At 56.1% G+C, this 24,320-nt stretch overlaps 2 protein-coding genes across 8 annotated transcripts in view; both read left to right on the forward strand.

The window, feature by feature from the left end:
• Window positions 1-16,786, forward strand: part of AKT2 (AKT serine/threonine kinase 2) — a 52,150-nt gene extending 35,364 nt beyond the window's left edge. For all 6 annotated transcript variants that reach the window (XM_067719632.1, XM_067719633.1, XM_067719631.1 and 3 more), the window contains 10 exons: window positions 3,456-3,605; window positions 4,089-4,220; window positions 5,977-6,042; window positions 7,144-7,212; window positions 8,003-8,125; window positions 9,234-9,362; window positions 9,580-9,794; window positions 10,262-10,349; window positions 10,459-10,561; window positions 11,673-16,786. In XM_067719632.1, coding sequence (XP_067575733.1) covers window positions 3,456-3,605; window positions 4,089-4,220; window positions 5,977-6,042; window positions 7,144-7,212; window positions 8,003-8,125; window positions 9,234-9,362; window positions 9,580-9,794; window positions 10,262-10,349; window positions 10,459-10,561; window positions 11,673-11,752 — 1,155 coding nt within the window. In that variant the 3' untranslated portion in view covers window positions 11,753-16,786. The remainder of the gene's footprint in view (window positions 1-3,455; window positions 3,606-4,088; window positions 4,221-5,976; window positions 6,043-7,143; window positions 7,213-8,002; window positions 8,126-9,233; window positions 9,363-9,579; window positions 9,795-10,261; window positions 10,350-10,458; window positions 10,562-11,672) is intronic.
• A 1,942-nt stretch (window positions 16,787-18,728) lies between these two features.
• Window positions 18,729-23,087, forward strand: CCNP (cyclin P). Of its 2 annotated transcripts, XM_067718537.1 has the most exons (7): window positions 18,729-18,839; window positions 18,919-19,116; window positions 20,549-20,638; window positions 20,717-20,872; window positions 21,691-21,849; window positions 21,940-22,091; window positions 22,846-23,087. In XM_067718537.1, the coding sequence occupies exons 1-7, from the start codon at window positions 18,834-18,836 to the stop codon at window positions 23,009-23,011; spliced, it is 927 nt and encodes a 308-aa protein (XP_067574638.1). In that variant the 5' UTR covers window positions 18,729-18,833; the 3' UTR covers window positions 23,012-23,087. The 2 variants fall into 2 exon arrangements, with proteins under 2 accessions (XP_067574638.1, XP_067574639.1); XM_067718538.1 differs by lacking the exons at window positions 18,729-18,839; window positions 18,919-19,116; window positions 20,549-20,638 and adding an exon at window positions 19,228-20,513.
• Window positions 23,088-24,320: the final 1,233 nt, after the last annotated feature.

Consider the following 24,320-nt stretch of genomic DNA (forward strand, 5'->3'; position numbering starts at 1 on the left):
CAGTGGGGCTCAGTTCCCTGGCTGTCGTGAGGGACGAGGAGGACATGGATGTGGACGCGCCTGGCTTGGGCGCCCCGTGGAATCGCACTTGTTGGCGCCTTTTTTCTCCTCCGTCTCCTGTGCCACTGGCTCCTTTTGCCTCGGTACTACCATAGCCCCTCTCGCTTCCTGTCTCGACTCCCAGTCCGTACCCCACACGGCAGCTGCCTACTTAAAGCCGAAATCAGATCCTGTCACCCCCCGATAAACCCTTCCAGGACTTCCTGTGATGTTAAGGATCAAGACATAAATCCCTCCCACAGTGGCTGGTGGAGCCGGGTGTGGCCTGCCCTCCCTCCTACCCTCATCCCTTCCATTCCTCTCTGTGTGTTGGCTCCACACATGCTGGCACCTGCTGTGCCTTCCACAGACACCCCAGGCTCCCTCCTCGGGCCCTTGGCCACGCTGGTCACTCTGCCTGTATTCTTTTCCCTCTTGGCACTTCGAAGGCCTACCTCCTTCCCTCTGTTTCATTTATTTCACAGCTAAGTCCCTGTTCTTGGCACTGGGGATGTCCCACGTTCCAGGGGTGTCTTCCAGATCCCGGCTTACGTGCCACCTCCTCAGAGCGGCCTTCCCTGACCACCCTCCGAGAAGGGGCTTCCTCTCCAGCCCCTGCCTTTGAGCCATGACATACTTGTCTTCTCCCTTAGGCCGGGAGCTCCAGTGGGGCTTGTTCCCTGCTGCACCCTCAGCACCCAGAACAAGGCCTGGCACGTAGAAGACACTCGGGAGGGATTTGCAGGCTGGCTGGGTGAATTCTCTGTGCCTGGCACTGTCCTGAGCGCTTTGTATCGTGTGCGCCCTCACACGACCCTCTGGTCCCCGCTCCACGTGTCAGCCCACTGAGGCCCCGGAAGGTCAAGTGGCCTGCCCGGTGTTGCCTCCGGGAAGGGGCAGGACTCCCGACAGGCGGCTTTTCCTTCGCCCGCTTCTGGGCTCCTCGGCACGGTGGCCCTTATTCCCTGAGCCTTCCCGCGAGTTTGCCCTGCTTGCTCCTCCGGGGCCTGGTGGGCCTGGTCTGGGAGGAAGCTGCAGCTCATCAGGGCGGGCAGCGTGACCTCCGCAGGTGACTCCATCTCCACGCGCCTCAGTTTTCTCATCAGAAGCACGGCCCCTCCCCCTCCAGCCCTCTTGAGGAGCACGGAATGCGGTGGTGTGCGTTATTTTTCTCTGCATGTCCCTCGGGGCAGGAGGCTCTTTCCCCTGGGGGCTCTCCTCTGAGGGTTGGAAGGCACGTCAGCCCCGGCCCTGGGGAGGAGCTCCCCTCTGCCCCAGACACCATGTTGCAAACCCTTGGGGAGTATCCTGGACAGAGGCCCGTGCTTTCTCTCTGCAATTCTGAGTGCTGCAACCTTGCCACCTCGGTCCAGTTGGAACAGGATCGGGGGCTTGTCGGGCAGCGGGAGAGTTACCCCCGACCAGCCTCCTGCATCTCCGTGGGTTCTGGCTCCAGATGGGTTGCGTCCAGGTCTCACCAGTGTCTTTAGCCCCGTCCTTGAGTCAAGCACTTTCTCTGGGTGCAGGCTTTGCACACAGCAGCTCACTAGCGTCTCAGTGCCCCCAGTGTACCAAGGAGGGGGCGAGCTGGGAGCCCTGGGCTTGCCCAGGTGGCAGAGTTGCTGTTTGAGCCCCAGCTCTGAGCACCAGCTCTGCTGCCCAGAGAGGCCCCACAGAGCTGCCTCCCGTGCTCCCTCCTGTGGTGTGGAAGCTCCAGTCTCTCGTTCATTCAGGCTCCTGTTGATGGACTGCGTTCTCCCTTACAAACAAGATGATAGCACACTACATATCTTGGTCTGCAAGTTGCTTTTTTTATGTGACAGTCCCTTGAGATCTGTATATGTGAGGTATATACGTATTTTTTTCTTTTTAGTATATTCAGCACGTCTTAGGAGATCAGTGATTTTTTTTTTTTTTCAGTCCACAGTCATATACCCAAAGTCAACATTTTAAAATTTCTAAGAGGACAGTTATGATTAGATAAAGCCTATCACGGGATATGCTCCCCCTACCCCTATTTTTTTGAAAAACAGGAATATTAACGTAGGGATAGGGATTTGTACTGTTATTTGTTCCAAAGAGGGCATGGGTAAAACGCGTTGAGAAATGCCAACCTGAGGCAGTGGGTCAAGGAGGGAAGAGGCTCGCGCTGCTCTGCCTGGGTGTGCGCTGGGCTTGGGGCCACTGGGGGTTTGGGTTGCCAGTCACTCCCCAGATGCTTACCGAGTACCCGCCGGGGTGCTGGCTCCCACCATGTATGAACAGACCAAATCCGTGGCCTCGTGCGGGGGTGTGGACACACGTGGCTTACGGGGCCCTCAGGCTCTGCTCAGGCCTGGGGAGGGCTGGTGGGCCAGCACCTGATATTGGTGCTCATGGTACACGTGCGTCTGTCTTAGGAAGCGTTATCTCATGTGAGGGAGGCCACTTGGACAGGCAGAGCTTCTAGGTGTGAGCTGGGACCCGTCGGCTGGGCGGCTGCTTTGCTCAGCGAGGCACGGAGCTCAGCCAGAACTGATCCCGTGGCTTTTATAGACCTAAGCAAAATCCATGGGGGCGTCAACAAGTATTGGGCTCAGCCACCTAAAGTTGTGTGGTGGGTCCCAGATGGTGGGGAGGTGTGGACAGTTTAGTATCGTTCAGCTTCGTATTTTTTTCTTTTTGGTGTGTGGTCTTTTTGCTCCTAGATGCATTTTCCCTCTCTACAGAAAGAACTTTTGCAAGTATCAAAAGAAAATTCTTTCCCAGCAAGTTCTAAATCATGAGCGACAGAACTAGTGTATTCTTAAACCCGTCTGCCTTCTGCTGGGACCTGCTTCCGTGTCCACCACCTTCTCTCCCCGTGTCTTGCCCCACCAGGGTGGTCCCTGACCTGTCCTCCCAGCAGACAGGCACCTCCAAGGAGTCATGTCGGTCACCTGTTGCTTTGTAAGATCTGCAGCTTTTTTGGCTAATGAACGCCTCCTTCTGCTCTTGATTCTCTTTTGCAGAACGCTGGTCACTTGCACACGTGAGCTTGTCATTCGTCCTGAGGGGCTCAGAGGAGCACTGTCTCTCATTCAGGGTTCAGGGTGGCGGCTTATTTTTAGGGGGCTGTGAAGAAAGGCAATCTCCCCTCTAGTCACGTAATTGCTGCCTGACTTCAAGTGGCCCTCAGGTCAGGCCCCTTCTGGGACACAGATTGTCTCTGTCCTTATCCTGCTATTGCCCTCTCCCACCCACCACAGCCAGAGGGTCTGTCAAATTTCAGTCTGGTCCCTCCAGCTCCACTAGGTCAGACACATCTCAACAAAATGCCCGAAGGTGTTTGGCCATTTGCTCGTCCATCGTGGGGCATATGGGGCTCGGCCTTTCCTGCCCCGAGGCACAGGCGCCCCAGGACTCTTAGCTCCCTGGATGTGTCCCCACACAGGGAGGAGTGGATGCAGGCCATCCAGATGGTTGCCAACAGCCTCAAGCAGCGGGGCCCAGGTGAGGATCCCATGGACTACAAGTGTGGCTCCCCCAGCGACTCTTCTGCAGCCGAGGAGATGGAAGTGGCAGTTAGCAAGGCGCGGGCCAAGGTGGTAAGTGCTGGGAAGGCCGGTGGCCAGCGGTTGGGGCCTGCCAGTCTGTGAGCACCCCTCTCCCTCTCAACCCTGGCCCTGCCGCCCTTGATTTCCATACCGAGAGCACGGGCCCAGCCAGGACACTTCATGACTGCCCTGTAGACTGGGTGATTTCAGGTTGTAGATGCCCCGGTGCTGCTCTGGGCCCACAGGGTGAGGGGCAGCCTTATCCCGGGGGGTTGTGAAGACCCGTCTACCCCACGTCAGAACCCTAGGCTCAGCCTCCCAGGGCCCCGTCCCTGGGAGAGCCGAATGGTGGGAGAGCCTTGGTCTGAAGGCCACTTCAGAACAAACAGTTGCTGCCCGGAGCCTCCCTTCCTGCTCCTGCCTGAGCATTTTGGCAACAGTTTTCTTTGATTTTTCTCTTTTCTTTGTTAAAATTTCTTCCCATGGGCCACGTGCCAAACACTGACTGTCCGACTCTCTCCCCATCCCGGGCAGACCATGAATGACTTCGACTATCTCAAGCTCCTGGGCAAGGGCACCTTTGGCAAAGTCATCCTGGTGCGGGAGAAGGCCAGTGGCCGCTACTACGCCATGAAGATCTTGCGGAAGGAGGTTATCATCGCTAAGGTGGGCCCTCCCAGGGCTGCTGCGGGCTGGCCGCTGTGGGGGACACAGTTCGGAGCCTGACGGAGGTCAGGAGCACGCACTGGGCGGGCCGCTTCCCGGGTCTGCTGCTGTGTCCCCCAACCCGTGAGTCCCCAGAGAAGGGGAGCCTGAGGCCCAGAGAGTGGGGCCCTGCCTGCTGAGTCCCCCACCCTCTGGGCACCAGGAAGGAAGGTGGGGGGAGTGTGACTGGGGCCTCACCCAGCAGGTGCTGTCAGGCCTGAAGGAAGCCCCTGTGGCGGCAGAGGGCCTGTGGGGAGGCCACAAGGGTGGGGCCTGGCTCAGGGTGTCTCAGGAGGAGGCTGGGCCAGGAGTGGAGTTCTATTCCTTTTTTTCCTTATTTAAAGTTTTCAAAATAGGAAATTCCTAATGTGCATAAAATTTTTTAAAGAAAAATAAATATAATGGACTCCCATTTAGCAGTCATCAGCGTCAACATTAACTAACGTTTGGCCAGTCTTGTTTCATTACCTCTGCCCTGCTCGTCTGTTGTTCTGGAGTACTCTAAGGCACGTCCTAGATGTCACAGATCTTCAGCCATACCTACTTAGATGTGTCTTTTTGACAGATGATGATTTTAAAGACTATAATCACAGTACTGTGATCATATCCAACAGAATTAACAATCCCTGGTGTCATCGGTCCACGGCAGGGTTTCAGCACTGACATTTGGACCAGACCATTCTCTGCTGTGGGGCAGTCTTGTGCACTGTGGGACATGTAGCAGCACCCCTGGCCTCTACCAGGGCACCCCTCCACCCCCGAGCTGTGATAGTCAAAAATGTTCTTGGACATTACTACCGATGTTATTACATTATCCCCTGGAGACAGACTTGCCCCTTGGAGAGCCAGTGTCTGGGCACTGCAGCTCTCTGGGCTACTGCCATGCACTCAGATACCAAACTCAAGCCCATGTTAGAGTCCTGGGAGGGGAGGGCCTGTGACGCTGTGCTGGGCCTGCCCCCTGAGTTTCTTTTTTTTGTTTTTTTGTTTTTTTGGGGTTCTTTTTTTTTGCGGTACGCGGGCCTCTCATCGCTGTGGACGCGCAGGCCCAGAGGCCATGCCCCACAGGCCCAGCCGCTCCACAGCATATGGGATCTTCCCAGACCGGGGCACGAACCCATGTCCCCTGCATCGGCAGGTGGACCCTCAACCACTGCGCCACCAGGGAAGCCCCCCCTGAGTTTCTGATTCATGGGTCCGAGGAGGGGGCCCAATAATTTGCATTTTTCCAAGTTCCCAGGCAGCGCTGATGCTGCCAGTGTGGGGACCACACGTGGAGAACCACTGCTCACAGCCTAGCATCCTGATTAGATCCAGGTCCTTCAAGAACATTTATAGGTGGTGATTCCCGTGGCCTGTGGCATCACCTTAGGGGTCTCAAAATGTCTGCTCGGCCCCCCCCCCCCCCCGCAAGGATGTCAGAATTGGCCCGTGGGTTCAGGTGGTGACAGCCTGATCCTCCCTTGTGAAGTCACCATCAGCTTCTCGCCTTATGGTTTTGAGAGCGAGCCACGGAGTGTGCTTGCCTGGGTGTGGTATTTCATCAGGGCTCGTGAATGGTAGCATTCTGCTCCTGCCATTCTGTCTGTGTATTGACTAGGAATGGAACTGGATATCACTGAGATGTTGCTCTCCCATCTCTCAAGTTGGGCGGGGGGCGGTGTGTGTGGCTGACGTGGTGGGACCCTCCAGCCCCTCACCCAGCCTCTGTCTGCAGGATGAAGTCGCCCACACGGTCACCGAGAGCCGGGTCCTCCAGAACACCAGGCACCCGTTCCTCACTGTGAGTAGCACTCTTGTCCCAGGCAGGGCCTCGCCTGCCTGTGGGGCCTCCAGGCCGGCCCCCTAGGACAGAGCTCAGGGGAAGAGCCTGACCCCTGCCACTGTGAAGAACAAACTTGGTGTTGGCCAGATGGCTGGGGCACGGTGTTGTGGGCTCTCCGGGCAGCCTGAACCAAGGCACCAGGGGTGGCAGCTTCTTCGTAGATGGTGCCTTCGGCCGATTGATGATACCAGGTTATAAGATGGCCCCAGGAGAGCATGGCTGCTGTCCTTATGGGTTAGAGGCACTTTGTCCGGCTGGTCGGAGTGGGAACGTTATTTTTTTATGTTTTGAGAGGTACTCCTAGGAGCAGATGTATCATTATTGTGCTGCCTATCAACTTAGGCTGAGCAGACGAGACACCTCTTTGGCTACAGTCTCCATCAAGGCCAGCAGCCATCAGTTGAATGGACCAGGTTGAAGATGGCTTACAGGTTGTTTCTCTAGCTCACTTGCTGGCCAGGAGTCCTACTGAGCCAAAGCACTTGTTCAGATGAAGTCTTACCAGGTTCTTCAGCGTGGAAGACAGGGAGCAGTAGAGTTGTGAGCAGGGGGTCCCCTAGGGGTTCTCCTAGGAACTCTCTGTAGGGCTCCTTAGAACGCAGTTTGAGAACTACTTGTTTGTTGGCAGATCGCTTGTCCAGCCTGTTTTGGGGGTTGGCTCCCACTGCCAACTCCCAGCCAGCAAACCTCGTGTGTGTGTGGATGTGGATGTGTGTGTAGGTTGACCCATTTGACTGTAACATGGGAGGAGGAGGATGTGAAACAGCTCTGGTTGCTCAGAACATAGTTCCTCCCCTGGCTGTGCCTCTTGGAGGCCTAGTTGAAGGCAGAATACAGGATTGTTGAGCACAGTAACCCTTTCCCTGCTGTCAGGGCATGAGCTCACTCATACGCCACAGAAGGTGAAGCTGAGATCTGAAACCTGGCCGCCTGATTCCCACGGCCTGAGCCAGGCCTGGGGGTGTATGTGCAGAACCAGCAGCGCCCCTGCCTCCCAGGGCCGAGCGGAGAGCCCTCCTTTTTCCCACCTCCTATCCCGGCCGCCTTCCTTCCCCACAGGCGCTGAAGTACGCCTTCCAGACCCACGACCGCCTGTGCTTCGTGATGGAGTACGCCAACGGTGGCGAGGTGAGCTGCGCTGCCCCCTGGCTGCCTTTCCGGGTGTGGGGGGCAGAGGGAGACTTGCTGGGTGTCATCTTGTTCCATCCACCCCCCTCCCCTTGAGGCAGGCATCACCGTTTCTGTCGTGCAGGAGGGAAAACAGGCTCAGAGCAGTTAAGTGACTTGTCCAAGTTCCCACAGCTAGTGAGTTGGTAGGCAGGATGCAAACTGAGGTCCAGAAAGCTGTGCAGAGGGCTGTGTGGGTGCTTGGCCAACAGCGCTACAAGGACATTCTTAAAGGCGCGGAGAAAGCGTCTGCGGGTCAGGATCCCCCGTTCCTCTGCTGTCAGTGCGGCCTCCTGATGCGAGCGCTCAGCCACTTGCTGTCGCTCACCGTCACCCGCTCCTCGCCCCTCACACCCTTCTCTCCACGCAGGTGTCACTCACTGGCTTCATCTCTCCCATTTGGTCTCACAGCTTGTCACTTGCTCCTGAGTCGTGGTCCTCTGCTTGCTGGCTGTCGCTCCTCGTTCGCCTGCCCCCTCCTGCCACCCCCCTCACTCTCCACTCAGCGCCTGGTGTCTACCCTTTGCTCTTTATCCCTTGCTCTTTTTTTCTTTCTCTTTTCTTTTCTTTTTTTTGGCTCACGTGAGTTCTTCTCTACTCACCGCCCCTCACTTGGGCTTTCTTGCCGTCACTTGCCGGTTCGTGGGGCAGGTGTCACCTCATCAGTGGGCTGGGTGCCGGGGCCGCACACGGTCCCCTCCTCCCCTCCTCTGGGCCGGGGTCTTACCTCCCCTGCCTCCTCTGCTGGCAGCTGTTCTTCCACCTGTCCCGGGAACGCGTCTTCACGGAGGAGCGGGCCCGCTTTTATGGTGCGGAGATCGTCTCAGCCCTGGAGTACCTGCACTCGCGGGACGTGGTGTACCGTGACATCAAGGTGAGCGTGCCGTCGCCTCCTGGCTGGGCAGGCCGTGCACAGGCCTTCTGCCCGTCTGCTGAGCTTCCCCTTCCATGGAGGGTCTGTCTGTCTTGTCCTTCTCAGAGCTGAGCCTCCCACCCAGGCCCCAGGTGGGTGGTTCCACAGCAGGTGGCCCTGCGTGGGGCCCTTCCAGGCTTCCTGCTGTGCAGCCAGAGGGTGTCAGTTGGTCCAAGCGCTTTAGGAGATGGCCCGGCTGAGCCCACCAGCGCCAGACACACGTGTCCCCTGTGAGACAGTCATTCTGCCCTAGGAGCATGCGCGGGAACAGGTGCCTGTGTCTGTCTCAATGTGGACGCACAAGCTCCTGGCGGCACTGTGTACACTGACCCCAAACTGGAAGCAACCCAAGTGTCCGTTGTCGGAAAGTGGGTGGAAGACATGAAGGTGTATCCACACAGTGGAAGTCTGCACAGCAGTTCAAGAGGACCAACTACAGCCACACACGATAGCCTGGGCGGGTCTCACGGGCTGAGGCTGAGGGGAAAGCCAGGACAGATGAGGGGAGTCTGCGTCGTTTACAGTGTATATATATAGAGGTGGAAAAAATGTTAAAAAGCAGAGAAGGAAAGTTCTTTCTGTGTTGGAGGAGGTGGTGGCTAATAACAGGGAAGGGGCACGTGGGGCTCCTAAGGGGCAGGGGGTGGTCTTTATTGACCTGGTGGAGGTTACACAGAGGCCCACTAAAGTGCCCATTTGTGTTAAGTTTAGGAAAAAAGAGGAGAAAGAAAGACAGTGTTCCTTACGTCCAAAGTGTGACAGCCGCAGCCCGCAGTGGGGGAAGCAGTTTGGGCAGGACCTGGCTCCTGTCTCTCCCTGCCCCGCTTTTTACCAGCTCCCTGGGGGCAGGGGGCGCTGGGGAGGTGTCGGGTCTGGCCTCCCCCTGAACCTCGGAGGGCCTAACCCTCTGCTGGGGTGTGACCTCTGGTCCCCCCTGGAGCCCCTGGCACAGCTGCCACTACCCCAGGCCACAGCCTCCTCCAGGGAAGGGCAGGGGTGTGTGGGGTTTCAGGGGTGGCAGGAAACCCTGAGGTACGTTGTGTCCCTGACTCACTGGCTTTTCCTACAGCTGGAAAACCTCATGCTGGACAAAGATGGCCACATCAAGATCACTGACTTCGGCCTGTGCAAAGAGGGCGTCAGTGACGGGGCCACCATGAAAACCTTCTGTGGGACCCCTGAATACCTGGCGCCCGAGGTGTCTGGGGCTGGAGGGCCCAGGGGCGTGTGAGGCCAAGGGAGGAGGGGGCCCTCAGCCCTGTGTGTTTCCCCCGCCCAGACCCTCTGAGGGCAGGGCTCCAATTCCTTAGGTGGCCCTCCCAGCCCCGGGCAGGGCCGTGTCCCCCTCGGGCCCCTCTCAGCGCCTTGGCCCCGGGGGATGTGGGCCTGGCCCCTCATCGCCCCCCCTTGCTCAGGTGCTGGAGGACAACGACTACGGCCGGGCGGTGGACTGGTGGGGGCTGGGCGTGGTCATGTACGAGATGATGTGCGGCCGCCTGCCCTTCTACAACCAGGACCACGAGCGCCTCTTCGAGCTCATCCTCATGGAGGAGATCCGCTTCCCGCGCACGCTCAGCCCTGAGGCCAAGTCCCTGCTTGCTGGGCTGCTTAAGAAGGACCCCAAGCAGAGGTGAGGGCTGGCGTCTGCCCTGCCCAGCCCAGTGTCACCTGCTGCCACTTCCCTCGGCCTGGAGGGGGCAGCGCCCACAGGTGCACTCGCCCGTGGGGTGCTTGATGTGTGTTGATCGTCCCCACAGCTGGCACTTAGGGAGCACTCCCTTGCCTAGGCCTGTGCTTAGCCCTCTGGCCTCCCTGCCTTGTTTCATGGCGACACTGAGGAACAGGGTGGCCCTGTACCCAGCCTAGGGTGGCAGAGCCAGGATGTGAAGCGGCCGTCTGCCAAGCCCACCCTCTCAGCTTGCAGGATGTGACCCTGGGCACAGGAGCTCCCTCCCTGAGCCTCAGATTCCTCCTCTGTGAGGTGGTGGTCTGTGGCGGGACAGAATCATTAAAGGTTGTTCAGGGCCTGCACCGAAAGCCCGTCTCCCAGGCCCTGGCTGCCCCGGGAGGCGGGTGCTGATGGCCGTCTCTGCCCAGGCTCGGCGGGGGGCCCAGTGATGCCACGGAGGTCATGGAGCACAGGTTCTTCCTCAATATCAACTGGCAGGACGTGGTGCAGAAGAAGGTGAGACCACTGCCTGCCTGCTCCCTGCGGGAGCCCGGCCGCTCCTGGGGGACCTTGGCTGGGGCCTCCGCTTCTCAGGGACCTGAGCCTGGACTCGTCTCCTCCACAGCTCCTGCCACCCTTCAAACCTCAGGTCACATCTGAGGTTGACACAAGGTACTTTGACGACGAGTTCACCGCCCAGTCCATCACAATCACACCCCCGGACCGCTGTGAGTGTCTGAGGCCCCCTCTCCCCGTGGGCCTGGCTGGGCGGTGGAGGGGTGGGGTCTGCTCTTGGCCCAGTTCTCCAGGAGGAAGCTCACAGGTCCCCCTCCGTGTCTGGGCACTTTACCCTGCAGTATGTTCGCCAGGGCTTTCGCCGTTGGCCCACCGGTGGACCTGGTGAGGGTCACCAGGAGCCCCTGGCTGCAGCACTCGGGGGAGAGGTCTGGGCAGGAGACACTTGAGGAGCCATCAGTGCCCATAGTTGTCTCCCAAGTTGCTCAGGTCTTTGGGGCTGGATGGGTTCAGTGATTCTGTAGCTGTTTGAGTTCTTACTCTCACCTGCCCGGTGCTGGAGACACAGCCGTGACGAGACAGCCCTGGGTCCTGCCCTCAGGGAGCTCAGAGTCCACGTTGGGTGACAGCCCAGAGTGATCAGGCCTGTGGTATTAGAAGTACAGGGTCTGGAGAAGCTCAGAGGAAATGCCTGACTTGGCCTGTGAGTCAGGGAGGGCTTCCTGGAGAAGGAGACATGGCAGCTGAGACTTGCTCTTGGCAGAAGGAGTGGCATACGGGACTCCCAGAAATGGGAGCATTGCAGAGGTCAGAATAGATGGGGGATGGGCGAGGGCATCAGGGCCAGAGCAGGAGGATATCGGGGGCCACTGGAGGAGTACGGATGTGTTGCACGGGGAGCCATGGAAGGGTCTTGGGCAGAGGAGGGAAGGGTTGCATCAGGGCTTTAGCAAGTACCCCCGCCTCGGCTGCATGTGGAGGGGAGGATTGCTGGGGGTAGGAGTGGCGCCCAGGGCAGGGGCTGGGCCATAGAAGTCTGGGCTGGACCCCGGTGTGGCCTGGGGCAGAGGAGCTGGGGGGAGCTCGGGAGGCTGAGTGAGCAGGCGGTGGGGCCTGTGGGCCAGGGCTCTGGCCTGGGGTGGAGCTGTGGCTGAGAGGAAGCCCCTGAGCCTCGGTCCGGTGGTCCCCGTTCTCGTTCTTGGGGATAGCGCGCCAGCTGGGGGTTGCACTGTGGTCTGGCTGCAGCCCTTCCTGGGGCTGGGTGGGGTGCCCGGACCCCCTGCAGACCGCTTCTCCCCAATCCACCTCCACCGACCCCCGCAGATGACAGCCTGGGCTTACTCGAACTGGACCAGCGGACCCACTTCCCCCAGTTCTCCTATTCGGCCAGCATCCGAGAGTGAGCAGAGTGAGCTGCCTGCCGCCGCTGCCACTGCCACAGGACGCACGCGCGGCTGCCGTCACCACCGGGTTGGGGGGGGGCTTTTTTTTTAAACTTTTAATTTTGCCTTCTTTGTTTGTGTCCCCATCCCTCACCTTCTGACCCCCATTTCCAGTTTTTTCTTCAGCCCTCTGCCAAACTCACCTCAGTGGTCCTAGTGGCCCTGCCTACAGGATCCTATCCTGCCCTCACCTTTGTGCCCAGACCAGGATTTGGGAGACTCTCCACTGCCTGCCCCAGGACCAGGCCTTTGGGCGGTTGGAGAGATGCCGGTTTTTAATCAACATAAAGCCCCAGTGAGGGGTGAAGCATGGAGCCGTGGGGCCCACCTGAATTTCTGGCTGGGGCACCCATGGGCAGCCCTGCCTCTGGGTTGCTGCTTCTGTCAGAGGCTGCCTTGTGGTGGGCCACCCGGTGGACAGCGCCCTGGTGCTGCCTTCCCTGCCCTGTCGTTAGGCGCGGAGTGGCCTGGCGTGGGGCAATCCAGCCTCCTTCTCCCATGGGGGCGGAAAAGCAATAATGTCCAGGGATCGGGGGTGCGGGAGTAGGCGAGGGCCTTTGGAAGCCGCATGCAGGATTGGGGGTTCAGGACTCCCTCGTGAGGAGGGGGCCTGCTCTACCCCGTGGGGAACCGGGAGGGGGCCCAGGGGATGGGCGCTGCCTCCTGGCCCTGTCTTCCCCCATCCCCTAAGCTGCTCTTCTGACCCTGGGGATGAGGCAGGAGGAGCATCTGGGGGCTGGCTTCCCCACCCACCAGCCCTGTTCCTTACCTCCTGCTGGAGCCCGGGCCTGGCCCCGCCCCTTCTGAGGATGGGGGCCGGGATCTCCCCCTTCTCTCTGCCTGGGGCGGAGGGGCGCCAGCCTCGGCTGTTACACATCTCGCACCGAGACAGTATTGGGCCCGGTGGACTTGGGTCGAAGAGTGGGTGGGGCTGGGTGTCTGGTACGAACCGAGGTAGGGGCCTCTGAGAAGGGAGGCTCCGGGCCACCTCACTCCTTCCCCCTCTCCGGGCCCCGCGTTCTGCAGCCTTAAGGTGAACGTGTCAGTGCTGTGGGCACTCAACGTGCGTGCCTCAGGCTGTGTGTGTCTGTGGGCGTGCCTGTGCATCTGGGATGCAGATGCACGTGGGGTGTGTGTGTGTGCATGTGTGTTCGGTATGTGTGTGCGAGGGCAAGCGAGTCCCGGCCTCGAGTGTGCGTGCTGTGTGTGGGCTCGGGCCCCGCCCCTGGCTCAAGCATTTCAACCCGAGGGGGAGGGGTGCTAGCCTAGCAGGGGAGCCACACCTGAGGTCCACTTGTTGCCCTGTCCCCCCTGCCCCGTTCCCCCCAGCATCTCTGGGGTTTGGGATTTAGTTTTCTGTGGTTTTGATCACCTCAGCCCACCTTCTGTAGGTAGGTCACAGAGAGACATTCTGGGGTGGGGTGGGGGGTTGGTTTAGGTGGGTGGGTTCTGACTTTTCCTGTCTGTGTGTGTATGTCCTTAACCTGACAGTTCTCCCTCCTCCCACCGGCCTGTCCGCATCCCTCGTGTTTGTACGGTACAAGCAATAAAGACACTCATTTCAGCCTGGGGCCCAACCCCCGGGCCTTTCCTTGCTTCCGGAGTCTGGCCCCAGGCAGCAGCTGCCTGCGGCTCCTGTCCTTCTGGCCCCAGGGCCTGGGAGCCACGAGGAGGGGGGGAGGTGTGCACAAGCTCAGGGTGGAGGGTGGGGGCCGCTGGGCGGAAGCTGCCCAAGAGTTTGGGGAAGGCGCCTGGGCGGGGGGTACAGAGGACAGAGACCATTGCAGTCCCTCGGAAGCTGCTTGGGAAAAAAGAGGTGGGGTGGAGAGATGGGGGTGGAAGGGGTGCGTGGTGTCGCTGGGCCCTGGAGTGGGTGTGGGAGGGAGAGGACTCATTTCCTGTGGCCCTTGAGCCCTGGAAGGGGGCACTGCCTGCTCACCCCATCTTACCTGTGGCCCCCAATTCTGATACACAGCCCTTGGTGGATCAATGGGATGTGTGGTGGCGGTCGGCTGGGAGCACCTCAGGTTGGGTTACAGCCTTCACAGCTCTGGGACCCCTCTGGCACCTGTCCCTTTAATCCTGGAGTCACCATGCTTGAGTCACTCCTCTCAGACCCCAGGGCCAGGGCTGCCCGGCACAGGTGAATTTAACGTCAGATTTTGCCGGAAGGTGTAGGCCTTCACACACACGGAGGCTTTGAGATTGTAAATGGGGGTAGAGGAAAAGTCAGATGCTACAACCAAGACTCAAGGCATTTTTTTTGTTTTCTAACTTCATATGGACTTTATTATGAATTGAGTTACAAAAGTATGTCCTGGTGGTCATATGATAAACGTCAGAGAGGCTTATGAAGAAAAGCCTTTTAAAAGCAACTATACTCCAATAAAAATTAATTGAAAAGAAAAGCCTTTTACTCTTCCCTCTTGTCCAGCCCCTGGAGGTGGCCGGTGCTAGATTTTCTTGTCACACCACACTGTCACTCAGACCTTCGTGTGGGTCCACCCCCGTATCTACCTCAGCCAGTTAGTGGTTGTCTTAACAGTCCACGGAGGCCTCGCACGGGTTCCTCAGCTGCTGCCCTCAGTTGAATGTATATCTGTAGCTGTAGTGGTGCTTCTGTTTTCGGTAGGAGAACTTTTCCCAAATAGGGAGTTTTAGAGGGGAGTGTTTTAATAAATTTTACCAATTAGGAAAATTAAATTTTGACTAGATCTGTCTTTTGTCGTGTGCATTTAGACAGTTTCACAAGTTTTGTGAAAGGAGGAGGAAACTCAAAACCGCCCCCAGGCCTTGAGTGGGTCATTCTGGTCCTCATGTTACCCCTGTGCCAGTGGACACAGTGCCGTGAAAGGCTGTCCCTCTGTCTGCATAACTCTTTCCTCCCAGCTGAGGTCGTCAAGCTGCTGGGCTCTATACTGCTGCATCTTCCCCCTCCCTGCCCCCGCCAGCATATGTACATCAGTAGGCTTGCTGGGTCATTGGTAGGAATGAGATCCTCCTCTCTGAGCCACCCTTCTGCATTTGGGGGGCTCCTCGTGGACACTTGTCATGCCTCCAGCCGCTTCACGAGCTTTCTCTGCTTTCTCGGCTTGGATGTGCCTCAACTGACTCAGCTGCCCCCTGTCGACAAGAATTCACTTGGCTCCCAGTTTGTTTGCTGCCACCAGCAGTGCTGTAATAAACCTTTGACAGTGTAACAATCCATCTTAGCGCGCTTGTGCTTTTTAAGTTTTTGTGGCCTGCATTCTAGAGTTGCTGTATTTTAATACATGCCAGATAGCTTTCCCCCAAAGTGTAGCGATTCACTTATTTTTAACTTTAATTTTGAGATAATTGCAGACTCGTTGAAAACTTTGAAACTTTAAAAATAGTACCACAGTGATTCTAGGACTGGAGCAGAAAATGTACAAGATGAACCCGAACATCTTGTGCCCGGACCTACTAGAACCAAACCATACCCTCACTGACGGGGCGTTGAAGGGACACAGGAGCCAATGGGAAAGAGCCCCCAGTGGCCACAGCTGAAAGCAATTTGAGCGACAATAAATAGCATAGTATTGGGTTATACCCAAGGGGTAAAATAAATGAGTCTGTGCTGATATAAATGACAAATGGTGAGAACAGACATATCTGTACAGAATTCCAGATAATACCTGTAAATAGTCTGCCTTCAAAGAGGGGAAACATGGCCCCCACTCCTTTGGTATGGACTGCAAAGTGACTTGCTTCCAAAGAGTACAGTATGGAAAGGGGGGAAGGCAACTGTTTAGTGGAGAAAGTGGAGCTGCATCAGGCAGGTGGTCAAGGTCAACGTCAAGTGGTGAATCATGTCGGCAATGTGTACCTCCTAAGGGAGGCGATTAGATGATACTTTACCTCTGGGGTCTTCCTGAAACATACGCTCTCAGTCTAACAAAGAGAAAACACGCATCAGGAAAATTCCAGCTGAGGGATGTTGTGCACAAGACCCGACCACTGGTTCTCAGAACTGTCACGGTGGTTCAAAACAAGGAGAACCTGAGAAGCTGTCACAGCCGAGAGAAGCCTTAGGAAGCATGAAGACTAAATGTAGTGTCCTGAATGGGGTCCTGGGACAGAGAAGGCATTAGGTAAAAAGTCAGGAAATGTGAATAGTGCGTGGACTTGAATAATACTATGTCCCTATTGGTTCATTAAATTGTGACAAGCCCACACTAAAATGTTAATAGGGGAAACTGGGTCTGGGTATATGGGGACTCTGTCCTCTCTTTGCAACTTTCCATAAATCTCCAAAATTAATTTTTAAAAAGTACGAAAAATTTTCATCTACCCTTCACGCAGGTTCTCCGGGATATGCTACACTGATTTTATCCCCCCCGCCCCGATATTTATGTATCTGTCCCCAAACAAGACCATTCTCTTACATAATCACGGTCCAATTATCAAGGTCTGGAAATTAACATTGATACAATGCTTTTCTCTTGGACCTTGATCAGATTTTACTGATAGTCACATTAATGTCCCCAAATACAAAAGAAAAGTCCTGGCTAATGACTCAGTCCGGGCTCACACGTTGCATTCAGTTGTCTGGTTTGAAGCTTACAGGGCAGTTATTTTGCAGAATGCTCCTCAGAGTTTGTTGCCTGATGTTTCCTTGTGGTTATATGTAAGCTGTTTTTGAAAGGAATTCCCCCAAATGAGATGCCCCTCACAGTGCATCCTATCAGGAGGCACATGAGGTGATCTGTCCTATTCCTGGTGATGACTTTGATTCCTTGGTTAAGGTGGCGTCTGTCAGATTTCTCCTCTGTAAAGTTACTACTTTCCCTTTGTAGTTATTTCGTACAGGCATATCTCATTGTGTTTTGCTTTATTGCACTTGGCAGATACGGCATGTTTTACAAATTGAAGGTTTGTGGCAACCCTGTATTGTCAGATGATGGTTAGCGTGTTTTTGTTTTTCTTTTGTTTTGTGTGTGTGTGATTTTTTTCAATAAAGCATTTTAAAATGAAGGTATGCACATTGTTTCTTTAGACATAATACAATTGCACACTTAATAGACTACAGTATAGTGTACACAACTTGTATGTGCACTGGGAAACCAAAAAAATGTGTGTGACTCACTTTATTGTGATACTTGCTTTACTGGGGTGGTCTGGAACCAAACCTGCACTGTCTCTGAGGTCTGCCTGTACTGTGTAGAGATACTCTGAGCATATAAATATCCAGGTTCTCATTAGGGGTTCAGGCAAAGGGAACAGCAAGTGCAAAGGTCCTGAGGCAGGCAGGTATCTGATGTGTTTGGGGAACATAAAGAAGACAGGGTATTTCAGAAAGACTGAGGAATGGGGAGAGTAGAAGGAAATGAGTTTAGAGAGGTAACAATGTGCCCAAAGGACCTTATGCTGAAGGTAAGGAGTTTGTTTTATTTTAAGTATGACAGAAGGCCAGTGGTCCGGGATCTCACACTCTTCTCTCTGCTCACTTTTCCAGCCTCACTGCCCTCTCAATGCCTGAAAATAGCAAGCTCTCCTACCTCAGGGCCTTTGCTCCTGCGGTTCACTCCACCTGGGATATTCTCCCCTCTCTTTGTGTTTCTGGCTCCTCCTCTTACAGGTTTCAGTTTCAACATCACCTCCTCAAAGAGGCCCTTCCAGATCATTTAAAAATTACATCCAGGGCTTCCCTGGTGGCGCAGTGGTTGAGAGTCCGCCTGCCGATGCAGGGGACACGGGTTCGTGCCCCGGTCCGGGAAGATCCCACATGCCGCGGAGCGGCTGGGCCCGTGAGCCATGGCCGCTGAGCCTGCGCGTCCGGAGCCTGTGCTCCGCAATGCGAGAGGCCACAACAGCAAGAGGCCCGCGTACCGCAAAAAAAAAAAATAATAATAATAATAAATTAAAAAAAATAAAAATTACATCCAGCCTGTTCATTCATTCATTCAACAAACGTTTGAGTACCGACTATGTGCTAAGCCCTGTTCTAGGCACTGAGAATACAGCAATGAAAAACAAACAAAAAACTAGATAAGCCCTGCCCTCATGGGGTTCACATTCTAGTCAGGAGGGAGACAATAAATAAAGCAGTAAGTGCTAAGAAGAGAATAAGTGCATCGAAAGAATGGGAACAGGAAATGCTTAGGATGGCACTTTTTATGGAGAAGGTAACATCTGAGTAAACACTTTACAGGAAATGAAGGATCTCTGACAGAAGAGGTTCCTCGCAGAGGGAATAGCCAGTGCAAAGGCCCTGAGGTAGGACTGTGCCTGGTGTGGGTGAGGATGAGCCAGGAGGCCAGTGTGGTGGGAGAGGAATGAGTGAGGGGGATAGGAGATGAGCTCAAAGGTGTGTTTGGGATGGGAAGCTAATATAGGGCCACTTGGACTTTCAACTTGAGGGATATGGGAGCCACATGTTCTGAAGAGAGGCAGAGTGTGATCTGACTTATTAGGTGTCACAGGGTCATTTCCAACTGCATGTGGGTAGCAGACTATAGAGGATGGGTACAGGGAGAGCAGTAAAGAGGCCGCTGCACTAGTCCAGACCGATCGCCGGTGACTTGTGCCGGTCACCTCCACAGTAGGCTGTGTGGGCTTGATAAAGGCAGCGACCACAGGTGGTTTGCTCATCCCTGAATACGCACTACAGGGGACAGAGGCCCTCTATTAATATTTGTTATGTGATTTTATAGCTCCCATGCCTTGAGCTTTAACTGTATTAATCCCTGTGCTGGACACTTAAACCATCTTACAAATTCCTCAGGATAACTCTGTCGGCTGTTTTCAAATCCTTACTTTATAGCTCAGGAGTGAGGCTCAGAGGGCCTGCGTCAGTCATATAGTAAGTAGCAGGAAGAGGATTTGATCCAGCTGTCTCACCTAGAAGGTTTGGAGGGTGCAGAGCCAGCCCGCGTAGCATTCGCCATTGCCTGTGCGCCTGCCCAGGTGAGGCGTGCTCAGCGCGCATGCGCCCAGGCGCATTTAAAGCGCCCACCGCGGGTCCTCAGCTCCAGCGGGAAGAGGCGGGAGTTCGGCTTGGCTCTTGACTCCAGCCTGAAGGATGCTGGTGAGATACAGGAGCCAGGTTCCCACCTCCTGGCTTGGGCCTTTCTCCAGGCCCTGACCCCACCCCCTCTCCCTTGCAGAGTCCAACTGCCCACCTCGATCCCGAGCCTCGGAGCACCCCAGTCCCCGACGGCGTCCCCGCGGGCAGGAGGGCCTCCCCAGGATGCCCAGAGAGGCCCCCCGGGCCGTGCGCGCCGCCGGGGCTGGAGGAGGCTCTGAGCGCGCTGGGGCTGGAGGGAGAACGTGAGTACGCCGGGGATATCTTCGCCGAAGTCATGGTGAGTGGGACCGGGGCGGGACACTCGTGGACCAGCGGGCTTTGGGCAACTCTGGCGCCGCCCACATCCCTGGAGGGCAGCAGAGGCTGTCGGGTTAGAGGAAGCCGAAGCTGACTCGCTCGCCCAACGCCCACTCAGCAAGCATTCCCTAACTCCCACCTCGCCAGCCTCTCACCTCGCTTCCCACCGACTTTGCAGCTTTTACACCACTGCCACCCACAACTTGGCTTTTCTCTCGCACTGTTACCTGTGTGGTTTCCACTGCCGGGAATGCCCTTTCCCATCTTCCCCAGGCTGTCTGCAGCCCCTCCTTTGGTATTGCATAACCTCTCGTACTTGTCCCTCACATTTACTCACTTACCAACTATTTAGCGAGTTATAACAAATGTTTCTGAGCATGTTCTAGGCACTGGGGATGCTGCGATGGACAACATGAGATAGTCTGTCCTCACTGTGCGGAGACAAACAAATGCGGGTGATAATTTCAGAAGGGCCACAAAAACCAAACACAGGCCACGGTGGTCCACAGTTAACTGTCTGAGACAGGCACTGCCAGAAGAAATACTGAAGGGATGTGTTTATTTAACAAACATCTTGTGAGCATCTCTCCTGGATCAGGGTCTCTGTTAGGAACCAAGACACAGCTGTGATCTGAACAGAAATCCCTGCCCTCGTGGTGCCAGCAGTCTAGTGGGGCAAAAAGACAAAACATTCAAGGAAACACAGGGTATCTCCAGACTGAAATACTATGAAGAAAATAAAGCAATGAGATAGAGATGATGGGGTGCAAGGAAAAGTATAGAAAAAGTCAGGGAAATTTTAGCTGAGACTGGAATGACCGAGAAGTCAGCAATGCAAGGAGTGGGGAATGACCATTTCAGCTGGAGGGAATGGCCGGTACATAAGTGCAAAGGTCCTGAGGTACGAATGAGCTTGGCATAGTCTAGGGCCAAAAGAATGCTGGAGTAGGAGTGTGGGTTGTGAGGGGAGAGAGGGAAGAGGTGATGTTGGAGCAGGGCCTGAGAGAGTCTGAGAGCAATTGGGATTTTCTCCTAAGGGTACTGAAAGCCAAGGAAGGGTTTTAAGCAGGGGAGTTCCTTGGTCAGATTTATACTTTAGAAAGACCCTCTGGGTGCTCTGAGGAGGATGGGTTGAGGTTTGGTGACTAAGATTGGAGTCTGGGAACCCGGGAGGAGATGCTCAGGAAGTCCTGTGGCCATGGGGGCTAGACTGGAGAGATGGAAAGTGAGGCGTCCAGGGTTCTAGATGGGGACACGGAAGAGCATATTCGGAGGGGACGTCGGAGGCCAGTTTGTGTGTGGCACTCGGGACATCCAACTGGTGCGAGGAGATTGCTGCACCCAGGGCTGGAGCCCGGGAGAGAAGCCGAGGCACAGGTGAGGAGAGTGAGGCCGTTCCTGCCCGACCCCAGGTGTGCCGCGCGCTGCCCCGGAGGGCGCTGCCCCGCACCGTGACCCCGGAGATGCGCGCGCTAGTGGTGGACTGGCTAGTGCAGGTTCACGTACGTAATGAGGAGGGAGAAAGGGCTGGGCCTGCGTAGCATCCTAGAACCGTGGTGATTACCTGCGCCTCTCCCCAGGAGTACCTGGGCCTGGCGGGGGACACGCTCTACCTGGCCGTGCACCTGCTCGATTCCTACCTAGGCGCGGGCCGAGTGCGCCTACACCGCCTGCAGCTGCTGGGCGTGGCCTGCCTGTTCGTGGCTTGCAAAATGGAAGAGTGCGTGCTTCCAGAGGTACTCCCGGGGCGGGGCTTGGGAGGGTGGAGCCCTTCCTCGCCGCATCACAGATTAAATGCCTACTGTGTGCCAAGCGAGCACTTTACCTACTCTTGGAATCCCAGCATGTCTGCCTGTGGTAGAGGCTACCAGTGTGTCCCTTTAACAGAGGAAGAGACTGAGGCCCAGAGAGAGGAAGACATTTGCCCAAAGGCAAGCATTTGGGACTTGAACTCAGTCTTGAATAGTTAGAGTAGTTATAGTCCTTCTTTTTTTTTTTTTTGCGGTACGCGGGCCTCTCACTGTTGTGGTCTCTCCCGTTGCGGAGCACAGGCTCCGGACGCGCAGGCTCAACAGCCATGGCTCACGGGCCCAGCCGCTCCGCGGCATGTGGGATCCTCCCGGACCGGGGCACGAAGCCGTGTCCCCCGCATCTGCAGGCGGACTGTCAACAACTGTGCCACCAGGGAAGCCCCTATAGTCCTTCTTGAGTAGTTATAGTTAACATGCATAAACTCAGTGCCGTATCAGAACTGCCTGGTGAAGTAGGGAGTAACATCTCCGTTTTATGGATGAAGAAACTGAATCTCAGAGAGCTTCAGTGGATGTCCATGTCACACAGAGAGTAAATGGTAAGGTTTGAGCTCGGGAACCAAGTCTATCTGACTCTGAAGCCTCTGCTTCCCACGATTTCCAGACAACAAATCAATGGCCCCATTTTACAGACCAGGAAACTGAGGTCCAGCACAGGGACTGAACCGATCCCAGGAGCTCAAGGGCAGGGAGTAACGAGCCGGGGTTCAAGATTCCTCCACCTCTTTCCCCCCAATTCCCAGCCCGCCTCCCTCTGCCTCCTGGGCGATGGCTCCTTCTCGCGGAACGAGCTTCTGTGCGCGGAGCGCCGCATCCTGAGCCGCTTGGATTTCCGGCTGCACCACCCGGGCCCGCTACTTTGCCTCGGGCTACTTGCTGCGCTGGCCCGGAGCGGCCCCCAGGTGCGCGGGGCAGGGGCGTGACCTGCGCGGCTAGGGGCGTGGCCTGCACGGGAAGGGGCGTGACTTGATTGCTCCCTGCCACTATGGCAGGTGTTGCTACTTGCCACTTACTTCTTGGAGCTGTCTCTGCTGGAGGCCGAGGCAGCAGGATGGGAGCCGGGTCGCCGTGCCGCTGCAGCCCTGAGCCTGGCACACCGGGTGCTCCACGGGGCGGGTTCCGGGCCCGAGCCGGCGCTTTACAGGTATGGCCGCGGCGGAGGTTCTCTGTGGCTTCAGGGCCTACCTTCTTGGTCGCCGTCTTTCCCGTCTCAGAGAATGTGAGACAATTAGGTGTGTGTGCGGGGGGCTGGGGGCTGGGGTGGGGCTAGACTTGTTTGCTGGGTGCGAGAGAGAATGGGGTGTCTGCCTCGTCTGGGGGGTCCCATTTGCTTTTCTCTGGGGGTGTCTGAGAGACTGGGGTGTTTGTTCAGATGTGGGGGCCCTTAACCTTGCCCCAGGGTGAAAAATAGGATCTCCTCAGGCCCAGAAGACGCTCTAACTGCGTTCCAGGGTTGAGAACGAGAGGTCTGCCAGACTCGAGTCCCTTAGCTCCCTTCCTGGCCACGAATTGGTGTCCCTTTAGCTGCTGGAGTCCCTCATCTCCTTGTTAACCACGCCACCGCGGGGCAGGGTGAATCATCTTTTCCTCCAGCCCGTGCCCTAGGGTAGAGCTGGATGTCTGTCCGCCCATCCTCAGCCCCAGTCCTTCCCTCTCCGCGGGTCCTGGCTCTCCCATAGCCGCGCTGAGAGAAAAATAGGGGGTCCGCCCCTCGTCAGCGCCCTCCAGTCACTCTAGATGATGGACCGCGTGTCCGACCTCGAGAGAACTCCTGAGAAGTCCTCGGGGACCCAAGTCAGCTTGTCTTCTCAGCCTCGAGCCCCAAGCTCCGAGGACAGGTCGTCTCCTATTCCCCGCTACCCCTGCCTCATCTCTGTTTCTCCGTCTCTCCGCCGCAGCCGGGCGGAGCTGGGCCCGGTCGAGCCGTGCATGGTCCGCGCCGCGCTCCGAGGCCCTGCGCCCGGCCTCGCCGCCATCTTCCTCAAGTACGCGCGGCCCCAACGCCAGGGCACCAGCCTCGTCGCCGCCCGCCTGCTCCGCCACCCCCCGGCCGGGCCTCCCTGAGCCCCGAGACCCCAGCAAAAAAAGACTCTCTTTGTGCGTCTGTCTCCCACTTCAATAAAAGAGTTTTTTATTCCGAGCGCTCTCTATCCTCAGTGGTCGAATTCTGGCCCCCTGTCGCTTTTGATTGGTCACTTCCCGGGCTTCTCACCCATCTGATTGGATGTTCTCACCAAGTCCCTTAATGGCTGCTGGGAGACGCGATGAGAATTCTGGACTCCGCCGCCAGGGGGCAGTGGCGGGCTTCCGCAAGCACCGCTGAGCGGGACAAAACGGGGATCCCTAACGCAAATGCTTGCGGGAGTTAGGGATGCTGAGAGGAAAATCGCAATGCAAGCGAAGGAAACTCGGTCTTCGGGTTGGGGAGAAGCTAGGAGCAATGGCGACTGTGAGAAACTGAGAATGCCTGTCCTAGTCATGAGGAATGCTAGCTACCTTGATGTTGCCAGATTTTCAGATTTTGTTCACGAAGGAAGCTGAAAATCTGTGATTCCATAAATATCTCTGCTCTTCTAATGCTGGCAACTAATTCAATATTTTTAACGGTTGCACAAATCTAACACATTACATATACTGGCCTGTGAGGGTCATCAGTTTGTGATAGTATGGGCCTTTGATGGCAAGAGTTTGTTAAATGGGATGTGATTTACTTAACCTCTGAAGTGCCACAGTGTCGTTAGGTATAATATACCGACCTCTTGGTGGTGTGATGAGGACGTGAGTTAACATAAACCTAAAGCTTTAGGACCGTGTCTGACACTTAGTAGGTGTTGCGAATGTGCTAGCATTGCATCCTAGCAGGGTTGTGAGGTACAGTTGTCCCCTGTTTCTACCGAGCCCCTAGCACCTAGCCATTTGGTAGGTGTTCAGAAAATAATTGTTATGAATCAGTGGGTTTCCAAGTTTTTAATTAAAACAAAAACATGCCCGAGGTGCAGAAAGGTGACCAATGCTGTTCTGGAATCCAATCTCGGGAATATTAGACTCTTAACCAAGCCTGGGTTTGGAGGTGCAGAGAGGAGGAAGTTTTCACCACTGAGGTGTTCAAGTTTGGAGGATTGGGGATCAGGGAGAGACTCAGCAAAGTACAATAAAATATAGAAGCAGATACTGCAGTTGGGATGAAAGGTGTCATGTTCAGGTTTGGGCCTGTTGGGTGGGAACTGCCATGGGACCTCCGGGGGAAGGATGTGCAGTGGGAGGGGGAGGGGACAGTGGAAATGCAGGCTTGGTGCTTGGGAATGAGACTCCAGCTAGGGTCTTGGGTGTGTGTGTGTGGGGGGGGTAATGGTGCTAATACATAGTTACTCAT

This window comes from Pseudorca crassidens, chromosome 20 (assembly GCF_039906515.1).
Source record: "Pseudorca crassidens isolate mPseCra1 chromosome 20, mPseCra1.hap1, whole genome shotgun sequence".
Lineage (NCBI taxonomy): Eukaryota > Metazoa > Chordata > Mammalia > Artiodactyla > Delphinidae > Pseudorca > Pseudorca crassidens.

Bases quoted from the DNA above. Each gene is read 5' to 3' on its own strand.
- CCNP (XM_067718537.1), top strand. The intron at 19,117-20,548 runs GTGAGTGGGACC...GCCCGACCCCAG, and splicing joins ATATCTTCGCCGAAGTCATG to GTGTGCCGCGCGCTGCCCCG. The intron at 20,873-21,690 runs GTACTCCCGGGG...CCCAATTCCCAG, and splicing joins AAGAGTGCGTGCTTCCAGAG to CCCGCCTCCCTCTGCCTCCT.